The following is a 23,335-nucleotide window of genomic DNA, read 5'->3' as shown; positions in this document are numbered from 1 at the left end:
TCTCAGCGTGACAGAGACAGGTGTTTGCGTGACCCCTAGTTCATTGATCCAATTATTCCCATATGGCTTCAAATTTCTTCCTCACTCTTCCAGAGGGGGAGAGCCAGTAGTTCACTTGGATGACCCCTCAAAAGCGTTTAAGAACAAGACACTACTCCTTTAGGTGGGATGTACAGCATTGCCTTCGTGGACTCTGGTGTGACAGTTGACCATGACCCTGAGCCCGCAGCTCTAGCAACGTCTTCCCTCAAGGTTTTTGGTTATATCTAAGAAGGTTTCAGAACTTGGCCCCTATATGCTTGACTACATTCATGGATGTATTTTTGGCAATAGTAAACATGCCTGTACAAGTAATCAGTTTTCAAACAAGTATACTTAACGGGTATACTCCCAGTCTCCCTTCCACACCTTACAGCCGTCATGCTTATCCTGAATCTACTTGGAAATCATCCTAATTGCAAGGTTGGGTATTAACAGTATTTACACCTGCTCACTTTGGCTGTGGGACTCCGGCTAGCGTTCGTCATTTTTGCTCTCCCTGCTCTTATGCATTGCCTTCCTCTCTACTGTAGTTAATATGCCTGCCTCTGGTCCGTAATCTACCTTCCCTTGCCCTCAACCTCTGATCATTATCAAAGAATATTTCTTTCAATGTGGATTTTTTTTACTTTTTAGAGTAGTGTTTTCATACTTTACCTGCCCTGTTACAACTGATTAATTTTACTCAGCAAAATATCCTCTAGGTTTATTCATGCTCCAGGTGTTTTACAAGTTCACGGTTTAGATTGTGTAGTATTCAACTGTGCGCATGTACCTTAGAGAAGCCTTTCTCCCGTTGCTGACCATTAGATTGTCTCCATCGCTTTTGCTATTTTGAAGAGGGCTACAGGAACACGAGTGTGCATGTATCTGTGTGTGTCACAGCTCTTATTGTGTGACAGCTTTTATTTTCCAAGGAGATGGCTTGCTGGGTCGCATGGTATTTCTATTTCCACATTTAAGGAAGTGCTACGCCATTTTTCACAGTGACAGCATCACTTTACCGTGCCACCAGATTTATATGGAGTCTTGCTAGCCTTTTTTGTATGCTGTTTTACATTTTTTTTCTATAAACTTTGCTATTAATGCTGAAGTATAGTCATCCCTTTGTTGTGTTGATTTAATTTCTTAAATATCTTATAATCATAAGAATTACTTCATATGGTTGTTGGCCTCCTGGTTGACATTATGAAATTCCGTTTATGGTTTCTCAATTTTTATTGGATTATTTATCTTTTTCTTGTGTTCAAGTTCTCTATAAATTCTATAGATCAGTTCCCTTGCTGCGTTGGTACTGGCAAACACATTTCCCCGGGCTGTGGCTTCCCTTTCCATGTTTGGGTGGCACCTTGGGTGCACAGCAGTGCCTGCTCTTAGGAAGACCCCAGTGATCCAGCGTGTCTCCTGCTCTTGAAGTGTTCTCACTTACATTTGATCGTGTATTTAGCTCTGTGTTACGGCTCTCATGTGTGTCCCTGTGGTATCAGTGATAACCTCTCTAGCTCTAGGTTTCACATCTGTAATTCATCTTGAATTTCTTTTATGTATGATATGAGATATATACCCAGTTTAATTTTTCTATAAATGAGTATCCAGCATGGTCAGTACCACTTTAATATTATTTTTTCCTAGATAATGCATTGTGACCCTTTACAAGGACCAGCTATCCATAGTCGGATGGATTTACCTCTGGATTTTTTTATTCCATTCCATTGATTATGAGTCTATTGAAACACTAAAAGGCTTTTTCTTTTCTTCTTCCCCTTCTGTTTTTTTTCCACTCCAGTGGCTGTTCAGTAGGTTTTGAGATTGAGAAGTATAATGTATCCTACCTTGTTTTTCCTTAGTATTGTTCTTACTCTAGAGTGTCTCTTTTCTTTCCATATAAAGCTGGTAATTGGTTTTTACCTCTCTTTAAAGAGTTATATTGGAAACTAGGTCAGGTTTGCATTATATCTATTGATCTTTTGGGGTGTTATTGATATTTCCACAATGCTGTGTCTTTCTGTATAATGAACATGGTGCACTCTATCATTTATTTATTTTTCTTTGGGTTGATTTTATTTGTGTTCTTAGTTTTCTTTGTATAGGCCTTTTGTTTCTCTGGTTAGATTTACTCTTAAGTATTTCCTTTGAGTAGTTCTTGTAAATGGTTGTAGCCTCTCACTGTACTGGTGCAGTCCGTATGCTAAGGAAAGAATCAGAGAGGCTGGCTTTTATGAAGGAGAATGTAGCATCAGGTTTGGAGGTAGGCTTATTAACAACCTAGTGTATGAAGATGACACAACCTTGCTTGGTGAAGATGAGGAGGTCTCGATGCACTTGAAGAACAAGGATTGCGGTCTTCATTCTGGATTATGAGTCAATTCAAGACAACGAAAATCTTCACAACTGGACCATCGTGGTAAAGGGAGAAAAGATTGAATTTGTCAAAAATCTGTCTTGCTTTGATCCACAATTAATGCTCATGGAAGCTGCTGTCAAGAGATCAGAAGGCATAATACTTTGGGTAAATTTGTTGCACGAGGCTTCTGGAGTTTTGAAAGGCTTTGATGTTACAAGCCATAGTATTTTCAGTTGCCTTACAAACATATGACTGTTGGACACTGAATAAGGATGAACGAAGAAGAATTAATCCAAATGAGTTGTGGTACTAAAGAAAAATATTGAAAGTACTGATGACTGGTACAATGAAAAACTGGTACAATGATGACTGCAGCTGATGACTGACTGGTACAATGAAAGAAGTTTAGCCAGAGCGCTTCTTCTAGACAAGGATGGCAAGACTTTGTCTCTCATACTTTGGACGTATTATCAGGAGAGACCAGTCCTTGAAGAAGGACATCATTCTTGGTAAAATGGAAGACCAGCAAACAAGAAGGCACATCAACGAGGCATTGGCACGTGTCTACAAGAATGGGCTCAGGCATGGGGACACTTGTAAGGACAGCGCAGGACTCTCAGGGTTTCGTTCTGTTGTGCGTCGGCTCCCTATGTGTCAGAATGGTCTCAGAGCAACGAAGAACAGCATTGTAAATGATCAGTGTTTTCCTGAGTTTCTTTTCAGATTTCTGCTTATTGGTGCAAACGAATCTTGACTTATTGTTGCAAATTGATAATAACATCTGAAAATAGAGTTTATTTATACTTTTTCAATTTGGATGATTTAAATTTTCCCTTTTTTGCACCGGAGCTCTAACTAAGACTCCCAGCACAACAGTGAATAGAAGTGACCCTTCAGGGCATTCTTGTGCAGTACCTGTGCACAGTGTGATACTTACAGTGATTCTTCATTGTGACTAATGTTGGCCATTGATTTGTATATGTGTCCTAGATTTTGATGGGAATTACCCATCTATTACTATTTTATCAAGAGTGTGTGTTATATTTAGGAAAATTAATTTTCTGGAAATTAAAATTTTTTAATGTAGTTATTGAACTGATTTCCCCCCCCCCTAATATTGAACCATTCTTAAATAAACATTATGGATCCCACTTGGTCTTGATGTATTTTTAAATATGTTCTTGTGTACTGTTGAATAAACTTTGTTGAGAATGTTAATATCTATGCTTATCAAGGATATGTGTCTATGATTTTCCCTCTTTAGTGATGCTTTTGCCTGGTTTTAATATCATGGGTATGTTTGCTTCATTAAGTGTGTTTGCAAGTATTTCATCATTTTCTGTACTGTGGAATAGCCCAAGTAGGATTAGAGTCAGCTCTTCTTTGAAGAGTTGGTAAGATTCTACAATGAAACTTTGTGTGCACAGACTTTTGTTCTGCTGCTGTTGTGAGTTTAATAATAGGATTCATTTCTGCTTAATGATGGCTCTGTTCAAAATATCTACTTCATTCTTTATTACTTTAGGTAAGTTGTGTGTTTCTATAAATATGTACATTTTATAGTTTAAAACATTTTTGGAGCACAGTTGTGCATATTTTGGGTATCCCTTTTATTTTACCTGACTCTTGTGGTGTTATCCATTTCACTAGTCTTTTTCCTTCTTTTTCTTTGTTACATTTCCAATGATTTGTGTATCTTCTCAAAGAAACAAGGTCTACATTGTTGAGTCTGTCTATTATTTTAATGTTTCATTAGTATCTGCTCTGATCTGTTGCTTCTGTTCTTCTGTTGATTGTAGGCCTTTTATAGAGCTCCTTTTCTAATTATTAGAGATGTTGGGTTAAAGTGGTGATTGGGTTCTTTGTTATTTGTGTGTGTGTGTGTGTGTGTGTTTATTGCTAGATTGTTTTTCTGAGCAGTACTTTTTCTGTGAGTATTGAGGTTTTATTCTTGTTTGCTTTAAGGAGTTTTAAAAAATATCTATTATTTGATAGTTTTTTATTTAAAGCTATTATTTAACTTTGGTGTAGTTGATTGTTTATTGATCTTTCTATTGCTGATTTCTAATTTTAGAGCACTTTGCTCTTAAAAGATGCATTATAGTATTTGATGTTTTTCTTAAATTATTGTGATTTAGCTTTGTGGCCTAGCATGTGATCTATTCTGTAGAATGATCCATATTGTTGGAAAAGAATGTATAGTATGTTGTTGAGTGAAGTGATCTGTATGTGTGTATGAAATCATGTTGATTGATGCATTCAGTTTTGTTGCGTCTTTGTTGAGTTCCTATGTAGCTGTTCTAGTCTTCATTAAAAGTGGTGTATTAAAGTCTCTTGCTACTACTTGCAAGTTTTCTGTTTATCTCTTCAATTCTGTTAGAGTTTGATTTATGTCTCTTGAGGCTTTTTCATTGACTTTTTTATGACCTAGACAATTATTATGACAATATCTTCTTGTTCAATTGATTCTTTCATCATCATACAATCAATGGCTTGCCTCTTATGCTGCTTTGTCCCTTGTATGTTTTATCAGAAATTAATATTGCCCATCCCCTGTTCTTTTTTATTCTTATTAGCTTGAAATTTTTTATCTCTTGATTTTTAATCTATTTTTGTCTTTGTATTCAACGTGTGTTCCTTGAAGACAGTATCTGATAGGCCCCGTTTTCTTATCTATTTAGTTACTCTTTATCCCTTACATATTGCATTTAATCTATTTCTGTAGAGTGTAATTAACAATGGGTATTAATTTATTGCTGTTATTGTGTGTATGTGATGCTACTAGTTTCTTGCATATAATTTTCTGGACTTTGTTAATTTTTAAATTGTTGATCTTTCTTCACTTCTATTGTTATGGTTTTCCTTTTGCCATTGTTTTGAGGAAGTTTATTAATTTTTATTAATTTTCTTTATGTTATCTTGTTATTAATTAATTTTTCCAAGTTTAGAGCAATATAATTTAAAATAGACATGCCATCTCCAGTTGGACTTTCTATAAGTACAAAATATATTCCTTCTCTTTTACTTTATAATTCTCTCATTTAAATTGATACCCAGGGCTCCCTAATTTTAGTCTTGGCTGTTTGCCTTACCCAGGACACTCCTGTATTGCCCTGCGGGTATGCTGACTTGTGTGCTGACATCCGGTCGTTGCCTGGCATGGTTAGCTCTTTCCAAAGAAGTCCCTTTAGTATTTCCTGTAAAATGGGTTTTGCACATTCTTTTCATTTCTGTTTTTCTGTAAGTGTCCCAGTTTTGCTGTTGTATTTGAAATTATTGGTTGGCAATTTGATTTTTTTTCTTTTAAAGTTTTATATACATTATAGCAATGCCTTCATGCTTGTGCAGTATCTACCAAGAAATCAGAGCTTAATTTCATGATTTTTCTTTTAGTTAAGTTTTCAGTTCCCCTGAGTTTCTTTCCAGATTCTTTCCTTATCTTTGGTTTAACCAAGTTTGATTATAATATATTTGGTAATTTTATTTAGCAGTAGGTTTGGCATTCAGACAGCATTATCTACGTTTATATCTGGGTTCTAATATTTGTTGCAGTGGCTACACAGGACTCACAAAACTTTTTCATGATTAAAGGGTATATAATGCAAGTTAACAGGTTGCAATACAAGAAATGTTCAGGAGAGAGTTGTTCATCAGGACACATTACACAGTTCTTTCAGGTCTTCTAATAAATACCCCAAAGGCACGCTACTCTCCTGTAAGCCTCAACTCACAGGCCTTCAGCTCAATTCCCTGGTTCAGCAAATCCACCTTCCCACATTAAGGACCCAGAGGGAACCCACTTCACAACCAGGCTCCAGCCTCAAAGCCTTCCGTGTTAGTTTCTCCGGGGCCTGGGAAATCTGCCACGCTGCTCTCTGCTCTAGCTTCTGGTGGTACTGCTTCTCCTCGATGGGACAACCTCCTTCTGAAACAAGGAGCTTCACTATGCAGAGATCCCGGCGTCCAGAGGGCACTCCACTCCCGGCTCTTACAGCTAATGAGTTCCCCTTTCCTGCTTGACCTAAGGGGTCATATCTAATACCCAACAGGATGGTTAGCGAAAGTATCCTTTCAGCAGTTTCTCAAAGATGCATCCACTCAGTGCATCCCCCTTTTCTGACCCAGTCCAAGGCAGGGAAAGGTTTTAGGGGAGGTACAATAGCTTTCATTAGAAAAGTCATGTTAAGAAATTCACTGGCCCTGCAGCAATCTATCTGATTGGAGTTCAGTCAGCTTCTTGAAGGCATACCTTTTTGTTCTCTCAGCTACTGGGGACATTTTCTTCCCATAACTCTTTAACACTTTTCTCTGTGCTTTTTGTTGTATCTGCTTGCTCTGAAATTCTGATCTTACAAAGTTATTCCTTTTGATGGTATCCTGCATAATTCTTTGGCTTTCTTTAGTTTTTTTCTTTCTACTTTCTTTTTCTTCTCTGACTATTTTTCTAACATATTAGTATGGAGAAATGTTTATTTATGCTTACAAATACAGCCTTCTATTGCTGCATCTTACTTATCCTTTCAGTCTACTTTTTCAGAAATCATAATGCAATTCTCAATTTCCATTTACTATTTTCGTATGTTTGCTCACTTTTTATATTTTTCAAGTTTGATTTTGTGTTTTCCTGCATTCTTCTAATATTTTATGTTTTATTTGATTTCTTCTTCAGCTTTATTGATTTTTTCCCCTCAAGCCTTTGTAAATACCTAAATGTCATGTTATTTGAATTCCTTCTTAGTTAGCTTCATTGACAGTTCTTCTTAGAAATGTTCCTTAGTTCTATATTTTGGGCACATATTTAAGCTATTTTTGTTTTGTTTTGTTTGCTTAAGCTATTTAATATTGTGAATTGAAAGAATGTGTTTGTCTTGTTGTTGTTTGCTTTTGAGAAATTGTGATGCTGGTGACTGCCTATTTAACTGGTGATTGTGTGCTAGTGTGCTCTTAAGCACTCAGCACCAGTATCTCTGTGGGAATAACAGATAATAGGAATGTGTCCAGGCCCCTATGTTTTCTGCTTGTATATCACAGCTGATGGTGGATTTGGCTGGTGTGGGTCATTGTTAAACTAGGGAAGGTAGGAAAAAGAAAATAGAATAGTAAAGAAAAGTAAGGGGAAAAGAAAATAGAAGTAGAAAAGAAGAAAAAATAAAATGAAAGCATAAAGAAGAAACACTACCATGAGGCAAAGGTCAAACAAGCATCCACTCTCCATCTTTACAATTCGTTTCTCTAGTACCCCACTCCTGGTATCATAATGTGTTAGTCTGGGTTGACTAGAGAAACAAATCCATGGACACTCATATAGAGGTAAGAAAGAGCTTTATATAATAGAGTAATTATATATTAAGAAAACATCCCATCCCAGTCCAGATCAAGTCCATACGTCAAATATTAGCCTATATTTCCAATACCAGTCTATAAATTCCTCTTCTGACTCATGCGACACATGCACTGACACCAAATGAAGGAAGGTCACAGGTCAGTAGGTGGGAAGTCTTGTGGATCCAGTGGCAGTGGAAGCATCTCAATGCTGGTGTGGGCCTCCACATGGTTACTGCAGCTCCAGGGCTATGGCTGCATCAGTGTAGCTCCATCTGGCTTGCCAACAGGCATGTCTCGCCAGGAGTGTGGGTCCTCCTCCATGGAGCTATTTATCTCCATAGCGCCTTCAAATGAGGTCATCAAGATGTGACCTGTTTGACAGGCTAAACTCCACCCCTTCACGCTTAAGAGTCTAAAGTTGACACTAAATTATGTAACCACCAAATGAAGAAAGTAAAAAATTTGATGAAACGTGAGGGAAAAAAGGAGAAAATTAGATGGGCAAAAACTCCAAGGAGAAGACTGTTGGAGGTAGAGCAACTGACACTATTCTTGCCTTCTAGTATCAAAGGAAACCACAGTATTACTTTTAGGTAGGTCTTTTACCAGTCAGAGAATAAAGAACAGAGATGTTTGGATAATGTCCCTACTATCTTACTCACTTTACAACTATTTCTTTTTGGCAGCCACCTGGCTATTCAAAACTATTGATTACGCAGCATTAACCTTTTCTTTTACACTCTGATGAATAAATGAAATTAGAAAAAATGTTATGAATATAGCTCTAATAATTTTTTTCAATCCTGCTGTTGTCTTTTAACCTTACAAAATGCTCAACATTTTAAAAAGTCATTATTTCTATGTTTAATATACCTAGCAAATGTACTTTGTTTTAAAATAACTTTGAGATTATATCCACAGTTTAATTTAGATTGAAACCCATGCATGAGGTGCCTATTTTGTGCTAGATTCTGCTTTAAACTTTGAGGATAAAGAGATAAAGTTTGCATCATTCTCTTCAAGACCCTGCATCCAATGAGGTGGAAAGTTAATATTATGATAGAATTATGATTGTTAAACATCATGAGTAAATGTGTTATAAAGTTATTATCTGAGTCCATAAAAGAAGCACCAAGTCTGTTTCTCCATAAAATGTTTCTGGAGGAGAAACAAATGAAAAGAAATGGGGAGGCCCAATAGTGGAGGAGAAAGAGGGGAAGCTGCGTGGCCTCTGCAGCGTGCACGCGGCCAGCTTCAGGGGACAGGAGCCTTTGACAGCTCAGCACTGCTGGTCAGATTCTTCTTTATCTAGAAAATTGCCGTGTGGATGGCTGGCAACAATACATCCTTGCTGTATTTTCTTTTTTGTTCTATGGTTTTCAGAGAACTATTTGGGTTTCCATCCTATAGCGTAGTATTTTTCCATAAAGAACCTATAAATAGCTTTTAATAATGAATAATAACGATTTACAGATAAAAGTTGGTAAGCCTTTAATTAAACATTTAGCAAATGCTTAAAAAAAAGCTGTACCCTAAGGGACAATGATAATGTTTTCTGCATATATTGTACAATATTTAATAGGATGTTCATTAGTTTTTAAATGTACAATCAATTAATGAAAACTGGAAAGAGTCTGGTCAGAAAAGTATAAGGATTATTATTTTTCTCCCCAAGTTTCATGCACTCAGAAATCAATTGTTTAAAAAATAGTACAGAAAATATACTTATTTGTTTATAAGCCGTGGATCTCAGGAGATTCAAGTGTTCACATTTGCAGAATTTCATAATGGTTTTAAAACAGTGGTTTGGGATCTGAGATGAAAACAAAGCTCATAAGATTAATGTATTTCAATATCAGCATATATCATCTAATTTAAATCATCTTTTGAAATATATATATTTTAACCATTAAATATATATTTCTTTGCAAGTTCTGGTGAATTAGGGAAGAAAGAAGGTAAGTGATGGAACATTGGCTTGGGAAGAGATACAGTTGTATTTGACAGTTTTTCTCTGTTTCTTTAACAGTCTACATTTGCTTCCCTTCATTATTGTATTTTCTTTAATTCCTAAATAATTCTTCTGCTCATCCCACCTGAACAGTATAAAAAATAGGAGATATCATCTACAACCTTTTCATAATATATTAATAACACATTTAATAGTACATGAAATATTCTTTAAGTTTGTTGTTTGTTTGTTTTTCATTTTGTTAGCAACGTTTTCCTGTAATGATGAAAATTTAGGAAAACTGCATTTCCACATCCGGACCTTAAGTGTACTCCCTACCGTGCTAATGACTTGAGCTAATGGAGTGCTCCATTCAGTGGAACCCACAGTTTGCTTATATTGATTACATTATCAGTAGTAGTAATCACAGATACCATTACCAACCAATTACACATACACATATCTAAGCTAGGTGACTTATTCACTAACATAATCTCTTACGATTCTTAATTTTGTAATGAAGCTGATCATCTCCTTGTCCAATTAAGTGTAACTACATAGTTTCATCGAGTAGGCTTAAATGCAGGTATATTGAATTATGTAGTGGGTAATTACTTGCATATGTTTGTAACAAGGCCAAATGAGGGCAATTTGAGTGTAATCTGTTTCTGATTCTATTTGAGAACTGCACTCGGGAAGGTTAACTGCTTTTAAAAATAGACCCAAACATGTATGTGGAGCAAACATCACAGAAGTATATGCCCCGCTCTCATAGCAGAATGGAGTGTACTAACTGGTACTCGGCCATGCAACCAGGACCCAAGGCAGTAGACTCCCTGGAACCTTCGAGATAAAATTTCCAAGGTCACCGTGGAAGGTTCATTCCAGGGAAAAACAACTTAGAGACACTCTTGAAGTTTTCTATGAGATAAACTAGGGGTAAGGCACAGTTATGTTCTACTTGCTAAATCTTCGACATGAGACCACACATGACCACCAGGGGCCATCACCTGTCAGTTGCCCTGCTTTGATGACTTGTACATTGTTACGAAGCTAGAAGCTATGTCAACACCATTTCAAACACCAAAAGGAATATATGAGCATGACAGGTTTGGACAGATCTTTCAGGCTAAGACAATAAAGAAAGACCTGGAAATCTTAATATTGGGCAATTAAAACCTCTGGGTAACAGTAGAATTTATCATTATGTTATACATTAGGGCTGTAGGGAGACTTATTAATAACCTGCAATACACAGATGTCACAATCTTGCTTGCTGAAAGTGAGGAGGACTTGAAGCACTTCCTGATGAAGAAGGATTGCAATCTCCATTGTGGATTACAATTCATTATAAAGGAAACCCAAATCCTAACAACCTGACCAAGAAATAACATCATGAGAAATGAAGGAAAGATTGAAGTTGTCAAAGATTTCCATCTTGTTTGGATCCAAAATCCATTCTCATCTTAGCAGCAGTTAAGGTATTGCTTTGGGTAACTCTGCTGCACAAGACATCTTTAAAGTGTTGAAAAGCAAGGATGTTACTTTCAGGACTAAGGTCGGTCTCACCTAACCTATGGTATTTTCTGTTACGTCATATCCATGTGAAAGTTGCACACGGAATAAAAAACACCGAAGAAATCGATGCATTGGAATTATGGTGTTGGTGAAGAATACTGAGAGTTTCACGGATGGCCAAAAAGAGAAGCCAGTCTGTCTTGGAGGAAGGAAAGCTAGAATGCGTATTAGAGCCAAGGCTGGCAAGGCTTTGCCTCACATACTTTAGACTATTTTAAGCAGAGGCTTGCCCCCGCAGGAGGAGCGCATGCTCGGTAAAGGAGAAGACCCTTAGTAGGATGGAATGACACAATGGATGCAGCATGAGGTTAAACAAAGCAACAACCATTAGACTAGCACAGGTCCGGGAGGTATTTTGTTCTGATGGACAGAGGGTCGTGATCTGTCAAAACCAACTCAAGTGCAAGTACTAACAACAAACAACGAGCTTGTGTGTCCTCAGAATTTCTCAGCCTACTACATTATAGATATGATGTTGTTAGGTGCCGTCAGTCTAGCTCTGACGCATAGCAACCCTACGCACAACACAACGAAGCACTGCACGGTCCTGCACCCGCCGCCCAGTTGTTCCTGTGCCTGAGCCCATGGGAGCAGGCACTGTGTCAGTCCATCTACTTGAGGGCCTTCCTCCTTTTGCTGCCCTTGCACCTTACCAAGCATGATGTCCTTCTCCGGGGCTAGGTCTGTCCTGACAAAATGTTCGACGTATGTAAAGCGAAGTCTTGCCCTCCGTGCTCCCAAGGCCCACTCTGGCTGTCTTGCAGTACAGATCGGTTTGTGCTTCTAGCAGCACTTGGTACTTTCAATATTCTTCTCCAGCTCCACAACTCAAGTGCATCGTGTCTTCTTCTTTCTTCCTTACTCAACGTCCAACTTTGACATGCAAATGATGCCATGGAGAATGTCATATCTCGGCTTAGATGTACCTTTGACCTCAAAGTAACATCCACATTTGTGAGTACTCTAAGGAGGTCTGTGCCGCAGATTTACCGAATGCAATATGTCTTTTGATCTCTTGACTGCTGCTTCCAGGAGTATTCATTGTGGATCCAAGTAAGACAAAATCCTTGACCACTTCAATCTTTTCTGCCTTTATCATGATGCTCTCTGTGGGTCCAGCGATGAGGATTTGGGGCTTGCTTCCATAGAGGGTGAAGATTGCACTCCTCGCTCTTTCTCCACACGTGTTCCAAGTCCTTTCCACTGTCAGCAAGGTTGTGATGGCTACATACCCCCGGGTGTTAGTACCTTCCTCCACTCTTGATGCCACACTCTTCTTCAGATTGTCCAGTTTGGCTATCAGTGTGTCATATCGAGGTGGTGCTTGGGTTGCTGTGATGTTGGGTGCTGTGTCACTGGCATTTCAGATGCCAGCAATCACTCAATGGGAAAGGGTTTCAGAGGAACTTCCAGACTAAGAACAGACAACAAAGAACTGCTCATCTCCCCACAGATTCGAAGCACTGTCACATGAATATGTTACTTAGAGGAAAATGGGGAAGCCAAAAGGATATCTTGCAGTTCTATATTCTTATTTCAATCTTAACAAAAATTAGGATGAGATTTATTTGTTTTATTTTACAGAGTATAGGTGGGAGATGTGGTCTATACTCTTCAAGTGAATGTTTCTTTTTGTACAGGATTTATGCACTTTTGATTTGTGGTTATATTTCCCACAGAGCATAAGTTATTAAACACTGTGAATCTGTTTATAGAAATGATGCAAAACCAATGAAATATAATTGACATAACACCGGATAAATCAAAAAGTATTCCTACAAGGAATTAGCCCATATATGCCTGAGTTTATTCCAAACAGCACACATTTCTGTAATCGGTGGAGAGCTGCAGACAAGTTCTCTCAGTAATGCACTTGCGATAGTTTTATTAGTGTCTTCAAAAATAGGAGACAGGTGCCATGGAAAGTCATGACTTTGAAATCGACTAATAGCAAATATTTAATAAAGTTTATATAGATATCTTCCCAAATCATTGAATCTGTGCAACACATTCGTGGGAATGAACCCCGACAAAAACAATTTTTTCACATGGATCAATCATTTTTAGGAATATCAAGAAGACCTCAAAATCCACCAATAGTTCATGAAGATCATTGAACAGTGTGATCCAGAGAGCAAGATCCGGTGAAAGCAGTGGCTTCCCAGGGGATCTGTTGAGCCCGTTAACTTCAAGTCAGTGTAGTCAGCTCCATAGGAAATCACTGCTACTTTGGCAGTCCTAAAGGATTGTCTTGATAAGCTTTCCCAAAACATGCAGGATAAGCATAGGTACTTATTATGAAGATAGTCCAAAATGATGAAAAACTTAATTGATAAGAAAACATCCAAGAAAAAGGTGCACGAAGTAATTTTTTCCATGTCAGTAATATTATTATTGTTTGTTTTCAATGACATCAGGGTCTGCCCTATGTGAATTTCATCTGGGAGCCCTTACCCTATCCACTCTATAGGCCTGATCTTGATATTTTAGATTTCATTTTATTTCCAAAACTCAGAGAACTTTGAAAAGGAATACAAATTGAGTCCCTCAAAATTACCAAAACTGCCAGTTTGATATTGTGTAAAGCAGAGTGCAGAATTCTTTCAGGAAGTGTTATAGCGATAGGAACATTTCTTTCAGGAGTGTATAGACCTAGATGGAAGATATGTCAAGGAATAATAACTTTTATCAATAACTTAATATTATTAAGTTACAATAATAATATTTTCTATAATAAAGGAATACTTCTTTACTTATTTTCAAACTCATGACAATCTGTAGAAATGCAGATAAAAATTTTTGCATATGGAACTGAATTTGAAAACTCCAAATAATGTATCTAATTGCTAAACAATTTTATTTTTAGAAATATTTTTCTTCAGCATAGAATAATGGATTTTTAATACTTTTTTCAATGCCAATATAACATAATCCATGGCATATGTTAAGTGGAGGCAATTTTATGACCAACATACTAATTGATGTTTATAATTAAAAACTCAGGGATACAAATGATTTAAAAGCACAAAATATTGGACGACATGGCTCTTTTGGGAAAGAAAATCTAGTAATTATTTCTATAAAAATTGTATACAATTTTCATTAGGAAGTTACTCTTGAAAGAAAATTTTAAATATGATTGAAATGTGACTCCAGGGAAGACATAAAGCTCTTTATTTTTGTTGCCATGGTCAACTTTCATGCTGTTCCTGACAGGATGTGTAGAATGGAAATTGTGCAAGAAGAGTGTTACACATATAACCATATATAAGCTATATTAGCTCTAGGAAATTTGGAAATTATCTAAGAATTTGGGGTACTTTTCACAGTTCCTTTTACTGAGGATGAACTTGCCCCACGAAGTCTGTCTTCATATCTGGATTTTATCTTGAATATGATAAATGTATCTGGAAGCTAATGTTCATTTATAGAATAATTTTTGCTTGACACATCAAATTTGGACTCAATAATGTGGCAAACTAAATAATGTTCCTTTGTTAATCTAATAGGTTATGATCATGGTTCTCAAGTCTTAAAATGTATAGTTCGCCATTATGTGTTCATTTCAGATTTTTAAAAGGGTGAATTGGGTGAGCGTTTGCTGAAAAGGTCCGTTTCTCATGCAGCAACCCACAAACATTTTGTTTCACATCACTGATTGCGTTTCCCTCCATGTAACACCACGTATCCCAATCCCTGCCGGTATTTCCACTTGTCAATGTTGTCCTTGGGTAAACACTGCCCTTTGGATCGCTCAGCGGTTGATGGTTGAGAAATGGGTGTGCCTTCTTGAGAAGTGCTGTTTATGCTGCCTTGGTTCTGTAAGACTTGTGTATGCAGTCCACCAGCGAGGAGAGATACTTACTGTGGCTTTTTTTTGGTGGGGAGAGGTCAGGGGCAGGGGGTAAGGATTGGCTTTTTAAATACAAACCGTATATATTTAGATAATTCTCAAGAGATACATTTTAATATCTTCCAAGAAATCTGACATTGGTCCCCAAAGGAATATGAAATCATCTTGGAAATCCAAAGAAATCCAAAGATGATAATATTTAAAATGTTTTGTTTTTGAATTCTTTTAGAATCGTACTCTGATTTTTTTATAAGTGTTAAAGAAAGCAGTGCAATTTTTAAAAGCAGATACGAAATGCTTACACTGCAAGGTAGCAGTCAAAACTCTTGAGTTGCTTTCTATTATCTAACCCTGCTTTTTAAAGCAATCATGACACAGAACTACATGAAAAGCAACAAGAATACATGGAGAAACCAAAATTTCAAGTCAATAAGCAATTATTTTTTACTTTTTACCTCTGAACCATTTCTGTGAATGAAAATAAAAAGGGTTGATTTTTATCCAAATTCAACAATATTTCCTTTTTAAACATACAGCATCTAGTTTTTCTGTGTGTTCGTTAAATTTTTAACTTACTATATGTATTAAGGGACGTTGCCATCTTTTGATATATTTAAAAGGTGAATCATTGTGTTTTTAAACACTAAGAATGGCTTCTTTATTCTGTGACAAATCATGCTGGTAGTCTGTTATTTGTATATGTAAAACCTTCCTTTTTGCCTTATCATGTATCTGTTACACACATCATTAACATTCTGTTCTTTGTTTGTGCAGAGCCGGCTACTTGCCTCAGAATATTCCCCTGGAGATGATCAGATACCTATCTGAGGAAAAGGATTTTCTTCCTTGGCATGCTGCCAGCCGGGCTCTTTATCCTCTGGATAAATTGCTGGACCGCATGGAGAACTATAATGTCTTCAATGTAATCATATATATTCTCTTACTCTCATAAGATAAGCTGTTATTTTCCTATTTGCTATTCACCATTGACTCTACGTTATTTTCGTTCTTTCTTCTAATTTGCGTGATTACTTTTGTCCTGATTTTTCTTTTCCACACTGATGAAAATTATTCGAAGAAATTTATTACAAGCGACGTTTTTTTCCTGCCTCAAAGTGTCAATTAATCTTCAATGAATGCTTCGGAATTTAAGAACAAATATACAGAGCAAATCCTTAAAGTTCAACCGACTTCCCGATAGAAAAGGACGCCGTGTTCACAAAGGACTTCCCCTGGTTAGAGAGGGTCCAAAAATCTAGCAGAATATAGACAGTTTCAGCAAGGCTTCTTAGTCATTATTTTTATCCAAAAGGGCAGAGTGAATTCAATTCACTTCCTTAATTAACGAGGATAAGATCAACATTGAGGCCAAAGCCCATTCATAATTGGGTCCAAGGGGACACAGGAGAGCAAACAACAGATAAACCAAATAGACGTGAGGACATGACACACATTCCAACAGCCTGACCAGATTTCCAGAGCTGAAGCCTGGGAAACCAAATTGCACTGCTAACACCAACTAATCTAATTTAATCATCACTTTAAATAAGATTCAGATTAAAGACTGTTAATAAGCTTTTGATTTCCAAATTTTCTATCAGTTGTGAGGCTTTGCATATGACAATACGTTTCTGTGCCGTCTATTATCTTTGCTCACTGTTTTGCTCTCCTTCAAAGAGCCTGTTTCTGTCTTATAAAATCGTCTTGTGACATATTGGCTATACTGACTAACTTACGTATTTGGAAACTATATTTCCACGTCATGAAACTGGCTATTCAAGCCATTCTAAATGTCAGAGAGCCATCAAAGGTCCTTCTTTCTTACCCTAAGCTAAATTGAAAGCCCCCGGTTAGTTACTTGTGGACAGGGACAATCATGCCATGGCTATCATTAGCTTTGTCTCAACTATTACATCTGATGCTCAAAGAAATGTGGCGTTTCCATTGTGGTACAAATAATATCTACTAGAGAAAGACATATACTTTTCTTTTTTCCTTAACAAAACACACTGTAATGAAATTTTTGTAAAAGTAACACACATTTTTGTGTAATTTTTAGTTTTAAATAGTGTGTGATGCCAGACATTTCATTTTCAATAAAAGTTAAAAATTGCTTTGAATATATCATTAGCTGAATCGATTGTTGATTCTGAAATACCATGTAATTATACTGAAGATCATTCTGTGGCTTTCAGTTCAACAATAATAGTCTGTAGGCTGGCTGGGCCTACATAATACTTTAAGTATATTCTACTGGTAGAAAATAAATGTTATGTGCTCACGTTCTTATAGCATATCTATAGTAAATCTTATAGATATATAGTATTTCTTATAGAATATCAAGTCCAAGTATCATCAACGTTACTATTTATTCATTTGGTTGTAAACATTGTCAATGTTATAAATCATTCTTTTGTCCAATAGGAAAAGTAGACTTCCAAATTTTGATAGTATTAGATCTGTGTGTCCTGTATTTGAATTGCTAAGTTAAGTAACATTGTAATTGGGAAGTTATTGTGCTCATAATTTCACTGTTATTTGAAAGCAGCTATATTTAGAAAGTGTGTTCTTGTTATTATAACATTTTAGTGGTCAGAATAGAGATGTTTCAAGCTGACACCATCTTTCTACCTTCCTTGTTCCATTTAGGAATATATTTTGAAGCAAGTGGCAACAACATATCTCAAACTTGGATGGCCCAAAAATAATTTTAATGGATCCCTTGTTCAAGCATCTTACTAACACAAGTACTGTATTATTTGATTATTCTTTCAGTTTCTCCATGAGCTATACAATAAAATCATACTAGTGGCATTGTGGTTTTAGCTGCATGAGATGATCTTTCTTTCACGCTTGATCTTTCATTTCCGTTTTCTGGGAGGATCGCTACGGGGCAGCAGGTCCATTGCTTGACACGAGGACCCAGGAGTCCTTGCCATGTTTAATGTGAGCTCTGCCTTAATGAAGTAGTGAGATGGACTTATACCCTCCTCTGTGTACTGATTGCAGATCTGACTTTTATAGATCTCTGCTTAATTGTCTCTTCACCAGTAGTTTGTAATTTTTTTTTTTGAGATAGATATCTTTATTTTCCTCATTCACTTCGTATCTCTTGATTTGTATTTCTTTTTTTTCTTTTTTTTCTTTTTTTAATTTTTTTAAACATTTTATTAGGGGCTCATACAACACTTATCACAATCCATACATAGACATACATCAATTGTATAAAGCACATCTGTACATATTTTGCCCTAATCATTTTCTTTTTTTTTTTTCTTCTTTTACATTTTATTAGGGACTCCAACAACTCTTACCACAATCCATACATATACATACATCAATTGTACAAAGCACACCCATACACTCCCTGTCCCAATCACTCTCAAGGCATTTGCTCTTCACCTAAGCCCCTTGCATCAGGTCCTCCTTTTCCCCCCCCCTCCCTCCCTTTTCCCCCCTCCCTCATATGCCCTTGGTAATTTATACCTCGTTATTTTGTCATATCTTGCCCTATTCGGGGTCTCCCTTCCCCCCTTCTCTGCTGTCCCTCTCCCAGGGAAGAGGTCACATGTGGCTCCTTGTAATCAGTTTCCCCTTTCCAACCCACTCACCCTCCACTCTCCCAGCATCGTCCCTCACTCCCTTGGTCCTGGAGGTATCATCCACCCTGGATTCCCTGTATCTCCAACCCTCCTATGTACCAGTGTACAGCCTCTGTCCTATCCAGCCCTGCAAGGTAGAATTTGGATCATGGTAGTTGGGGGGAGGAAGCATCCAGGATCTGGGGGAAAGCTGTGTTCTTCATCGATACTACCTCACACCCTAATTAACCCATCTCCTCTCCTAAGCCCCTCTATGAGGGGATCTCCATTGGCTGACACTTGGGCCTTGGGTCTCCACTCTGCACTTCCCCCTTCATTTAATATAATATATATATACACATACATATATACATATACACATAAATACACATACATACACACACTTATATCTTTTTTTTTTTTTGCATGATGCCTTATATCTGGTCCCTTGGGCACCTCGTGATCGCACTGGCCGGTGTGCTTCTTCCATGTGGGCTTATTTGTTTCTGAGCGAGATGGCCGCTTGTTCACCTTCAAGCCTTTAAGACCCCAGACACTATCTCTTTTGATAGCCGGGCACCATCAGCTTTCTTCACCACATTTGCTTATGCACCCATTTGTCTTCAGCGATCCTATCATGGAGGTGTGCAGTCAATGATATGATTTTTTGTTCTTTGATGCTTGGTAACTGATCCCTTTGGGACCACTCGATCACACAGGCTGGTGTGTTCTTCCATGTGGACTTTGTTGCTTCTGAGCTAGATGGCCGCTTGTTTATCTTCAAGCCTTTAAGACCCCAGTCACTATCTCTTTTGATAGCCGGGCACCATCAGCTTTCTTCACCACATTTACTTGTTCACCCATGTTGGCTCCAGCTGTTGTGTCGGGAGAGTGAGCATCATAGAGTTCCAATTTAATAAAAGAAGGTATTCATGCATAGAGGGAGTGTTTGAGTAGAGGCCCAAGGTCCTTCCGCATATGCTGAGAATAAAGGGCTGGAAGAAAGTTTACCAAGCAAATGGTAACTCCAGGAAGGCAGGAGTGGCTATCTTAATCTCCGACAAAATGGACCTCAAGATCCAAAACATAAAAAGAGACAAAGAGGGACATTACATAATGCTCAAAGGCTCAGTAAACCAGGAAGCAATAAGCATACTGAATATTTACGCACCTAATAATGGTGCGGCAAATTTCGTCAAACAAACTATTAAAAAAATGACAGAAGAAATCACGGAAACAACAATAATAGTGGGGGACTTCAACACTCCACTATCAGAGAAAGACAGGTCACAGGGAAAGAAGCTCAGCAAAGAGGCCAGAGAGCTAAACAATGTAATTAGGCAACAGGGCCTGATAGACATCTATAGAGCCTTTCATCCAAAAGCAAAAGGTTTCACATTCTTCTCCAATCCACACGGATCTTTCTCAAGAATAGATCACATGCTGGGGCACAAGGCCAGCCTGAGTAAATTCAAACACATAGAGATTATCCAGACGTCTTTCTCAGACCACCATGCCATAAAGCTGGAGATTAATAGGAGGGCACCCAGAAAAGCAAGGGTCACCAATTGGAGAATAAACAACGATCTCCTGCGACATGAACGGGTTAAGGTCCAGATCAGAGAGGATATCAGGAAATTTCTAGAAACTAATGAGAACGAGCATACAACATATCAAAACTTATGGGACACTGCAAAGCCAGTTATCAGAGGTAGCTTGATATCACTGAATGCATACATGAAAAAAGAAGAAAGGCGTATGACAGATATGTTAACACAAAACCTCCAACAACTAGAACAGAGTCAACAGAACTACCCCTCCAATAGCAAGAGAAAAGAAATAATAAAAATCAGGGCGGAGTTAAACCAGTGGGAAGACAAAAGAACAATGCAAAGGATTAACGCAACTAGAAGCTGGTTTTATGAACGAATTAATAAAATTGACACTCCCCTGGCAAAGCTTACCAAAGATAGAAAGGAACAATCATCAATAGCCAGGATAAGAGATGAATCGGGGGCAATAACAACAGACCCCAATGAGATAAAAAGGATAATCACAAAGTACTATGAAGGTTTGTATTCTAATGAATTCAGAAACCTGGAAGACATGGATAAATATTTAGAAAAACAATCTATCCCTAGATTATCTGAGACAGAGATCAAGAACCTCAACAAACCCATAGCGAAGGAAGAAATAGAGAGTGTCATCAAAAACCTACCAAGGAAAAAGGCCCCAGGGCCAGATGGCTACACAGCAGAATTTTACCAAATATTCAGGGAAGAGCTGACACCGATCCTCCACAAAGTATTCCAGAACATAGAAAAGAACGGCAAGCTCCCAAACTCATTTTACGAAGCCAGCATTACTTTGATACCCAAACAGGGAAAAGACCCCACAAGTGTAGAGAATTATAGACCAATATCTCTAATGAACATAGATGCAAAAATCCTTAACAAAATATTGGCCAATAGAATACAAAGGAACATCAAACATATCATTCACCACGACCAAGTAGGATTCATCCCAGCGATGCAGGGATGGTTTAACACCCGAAAATCCATCAATATCATACACCACATCGAGAAGAAAAAGGATAAAAACCATATGATAATATCCATGGATGCAGAAAAAGCATTTGACAACATCCAGCATCCATTCCTAATCAAAACACTCATGAAGATAGGATTGGAAGGTAAGTTCCTCAAGCTCATACAAGCTATCTATGAAAGACCAACAGCCAACATCATAGTCAATGGAGAAAAGACAAGAACAATACCACTGAAAAAGGGTACAAGACAAGGATGCCCCCTGTCCCCTCTTCTATTCAATATCGTTTTGGAGGTTCTGGCTAACAACATAAGACAGCGGAAGGACATCAAAGGGATCCAGTTGGGAGAGGAGGAGGTGAAACTATCGTTATTTGCAGATGACATGATCCTATACATTGAAGACCCCCAAAACTCCACAGTTGGAATACTTACAGCAATAGAGGAATACGGAAGGGTAGCAGGATACAAGATCAATAAACAGAAGTCGGTAGGGTTTCTATACACATCGGACAGTAGTTTGTAATTTCATAATCTAAAAAGCATCTATCTTTATGTTCATTCTTTACTAACCAACTGTTTATTTAATGTTGCCCCGACTTTCTCTTCAGACAGTAACACTGCTGTTTCATTTCATTTTTCTTCCTTTTAATGCCGTCTAGAGAACTACGCAGAGAGGTTATAATGCTGGCGTGCAGTTTTGGTAACGAGCACTGTCACCAACAGGCATCAACACTTATATCAGATTGGATTTCCAGCAACAGGAACAGGTAAATTGAAAACAGTCCTGTGTTGCTCAGATGATTTCAAACTGCTTTCAGAGTCTCAGTTGATGCATTCCACTTTCAATGCTGAAGTATTAGAGAGAAAGCAAAGGGATGTTTGTTCTGGTTCATAGTTTCAAATACAATGGCTTGAAAATAACAATATATTTCAAGTTTTAGGCTATCTTTCTTAATTTATGCCCTTATGCTTCAGGTATGAAGCTAAGTCAACAAGTATTGTTCCTAGTGTTTCAGCTCATGCATACTTGGGTCCATCCAAAACAACATGTCCCTGCCATCAGTGCTATAGAGGAGTTCTCTAAGTTGAATACTCACCTTAGTCTTATGAAGGCATTAGACTGAAGACAAAAACGATAACAACCACATCTCGCTGCCATCGGTCAATTCTGACGTTTAGCAAGCTTATAGGTGGAAGAGAGATGGGGTTTCCTATTCCTATAAAGAGTTAAAGTCTTGGAAACCTACAGGGGCAGTTCTGCTCTGACTAACAAGGTCACTGGGGCTGAATTGACTCTGGGTTTTCCAGCGGTCGATGTTTATGGAAGCAGACAGCCTCATCAGACCATTCTCCCTCAAAGTAGCCCGTGCCTTTACACTACTGCTCAATGCAAACCTTACGAGGCCACCAGGCTCCTTCATTAGGACAGTCAGGTGCAGTCAAGAAAAATGTCCAGTCAAGGCAGTGGCTTTTGCGGGGCCCTATTAACCCATTGAAATTCAAGACAGAGCGATCAGCCAGAAGGTTATGGCAACTGTTTATTCATACTTTTTATCCCAAAAGAGTAATTCTGATAGATTTTCTTGAAGGGCACTGAACAATTACAAAGACTTATTAGGAAGAAGCTGGAAAAAAAATGGAAACAGCATCTGTGAAAAAAAAGACCAGGAAATTTGCCCCAAGGAATTATTTTTCCATCCGAATGATGCACCTGCTAATTCTTTGGGGGTGGAGGAGGCTATTATGAGAATTTTCTTGGGAAAATTTACCCCTTCCAGCAAACAGCCATGATTTTGCTCCTTGAGATTTCACTTTGTCCCCAAATTTCAAAGGGAATGTAAAAGGGCATGATTTGAGCCCATCAGGTTACCTAGCATGCTGTTTGGACTGGCTGTAAATCAAAGGACTGGGAAAGCCTTAGAATTAGAGAGATGGAAACACTGGATTTATGAGTGTGTAGAACTATGTCAAGAACCAACAACTGCCTTATACTTTGATATTTTATTAATAAAGATTTCATTTTGATATTTTTGTTTTATGAGATTTATATGGTTTTATAGCAGTCATTTTTATTTACCCTTGTGCAAAGCACCGGCTTGTTTCTAGTTGTGATAG

The 23,335-nt window shown here is 37.7% G+C and overlaps 1 protein-coding gene across 1 annotated transcript in view; it reads left to right on the top strand.

Annotated features, from left to right (window-relative positions):
• Nucleotides 1–17,832, top strand: part of LOC142435972 (thyrotropin-releasing hormone-degrading ectoenzyme-like) — a 186,741-nt gene extending 168,909 nt beyond the window's left edge. The window contains exons 11-12 of the mRNA XM_075539980.1: nucleotides 15,865–16,012; nucleotides 17,740–17,832. Coding sequence (XP_075396095.1) covers nucleotides 15,865–16,012; nucleotides 17,740–17,832 — 241 coding nt within the window. The remainder of the gene's footprint in view (nucleotides 1–15,864; nucleotides 16,013–17,739) is intronic.
• Nucleotides 17,833–23,335: the final 5,503 nt, after the last annotated feature.

This window comes from Tenrec ecaudatus, unplaced genomic scaffold (assembly GCF_050624435.1).
Source record: "Tenrec ecaudatus isolate mTenEca1 unplaced genomic scaffold, mTenEca1.hap1 Scaffold_112, whole genome shotgun sequence".
Classification (NCBI taxonomy): Eukaryota; Metazoa; Chordata; class Mammalia; order Afrosoricida; family Tenrecidae; genus Tenrec; species Tenrec ecaudatus.
This window is presented reverse-complemented; position numbering and strand designations above follow the sequence as displayed.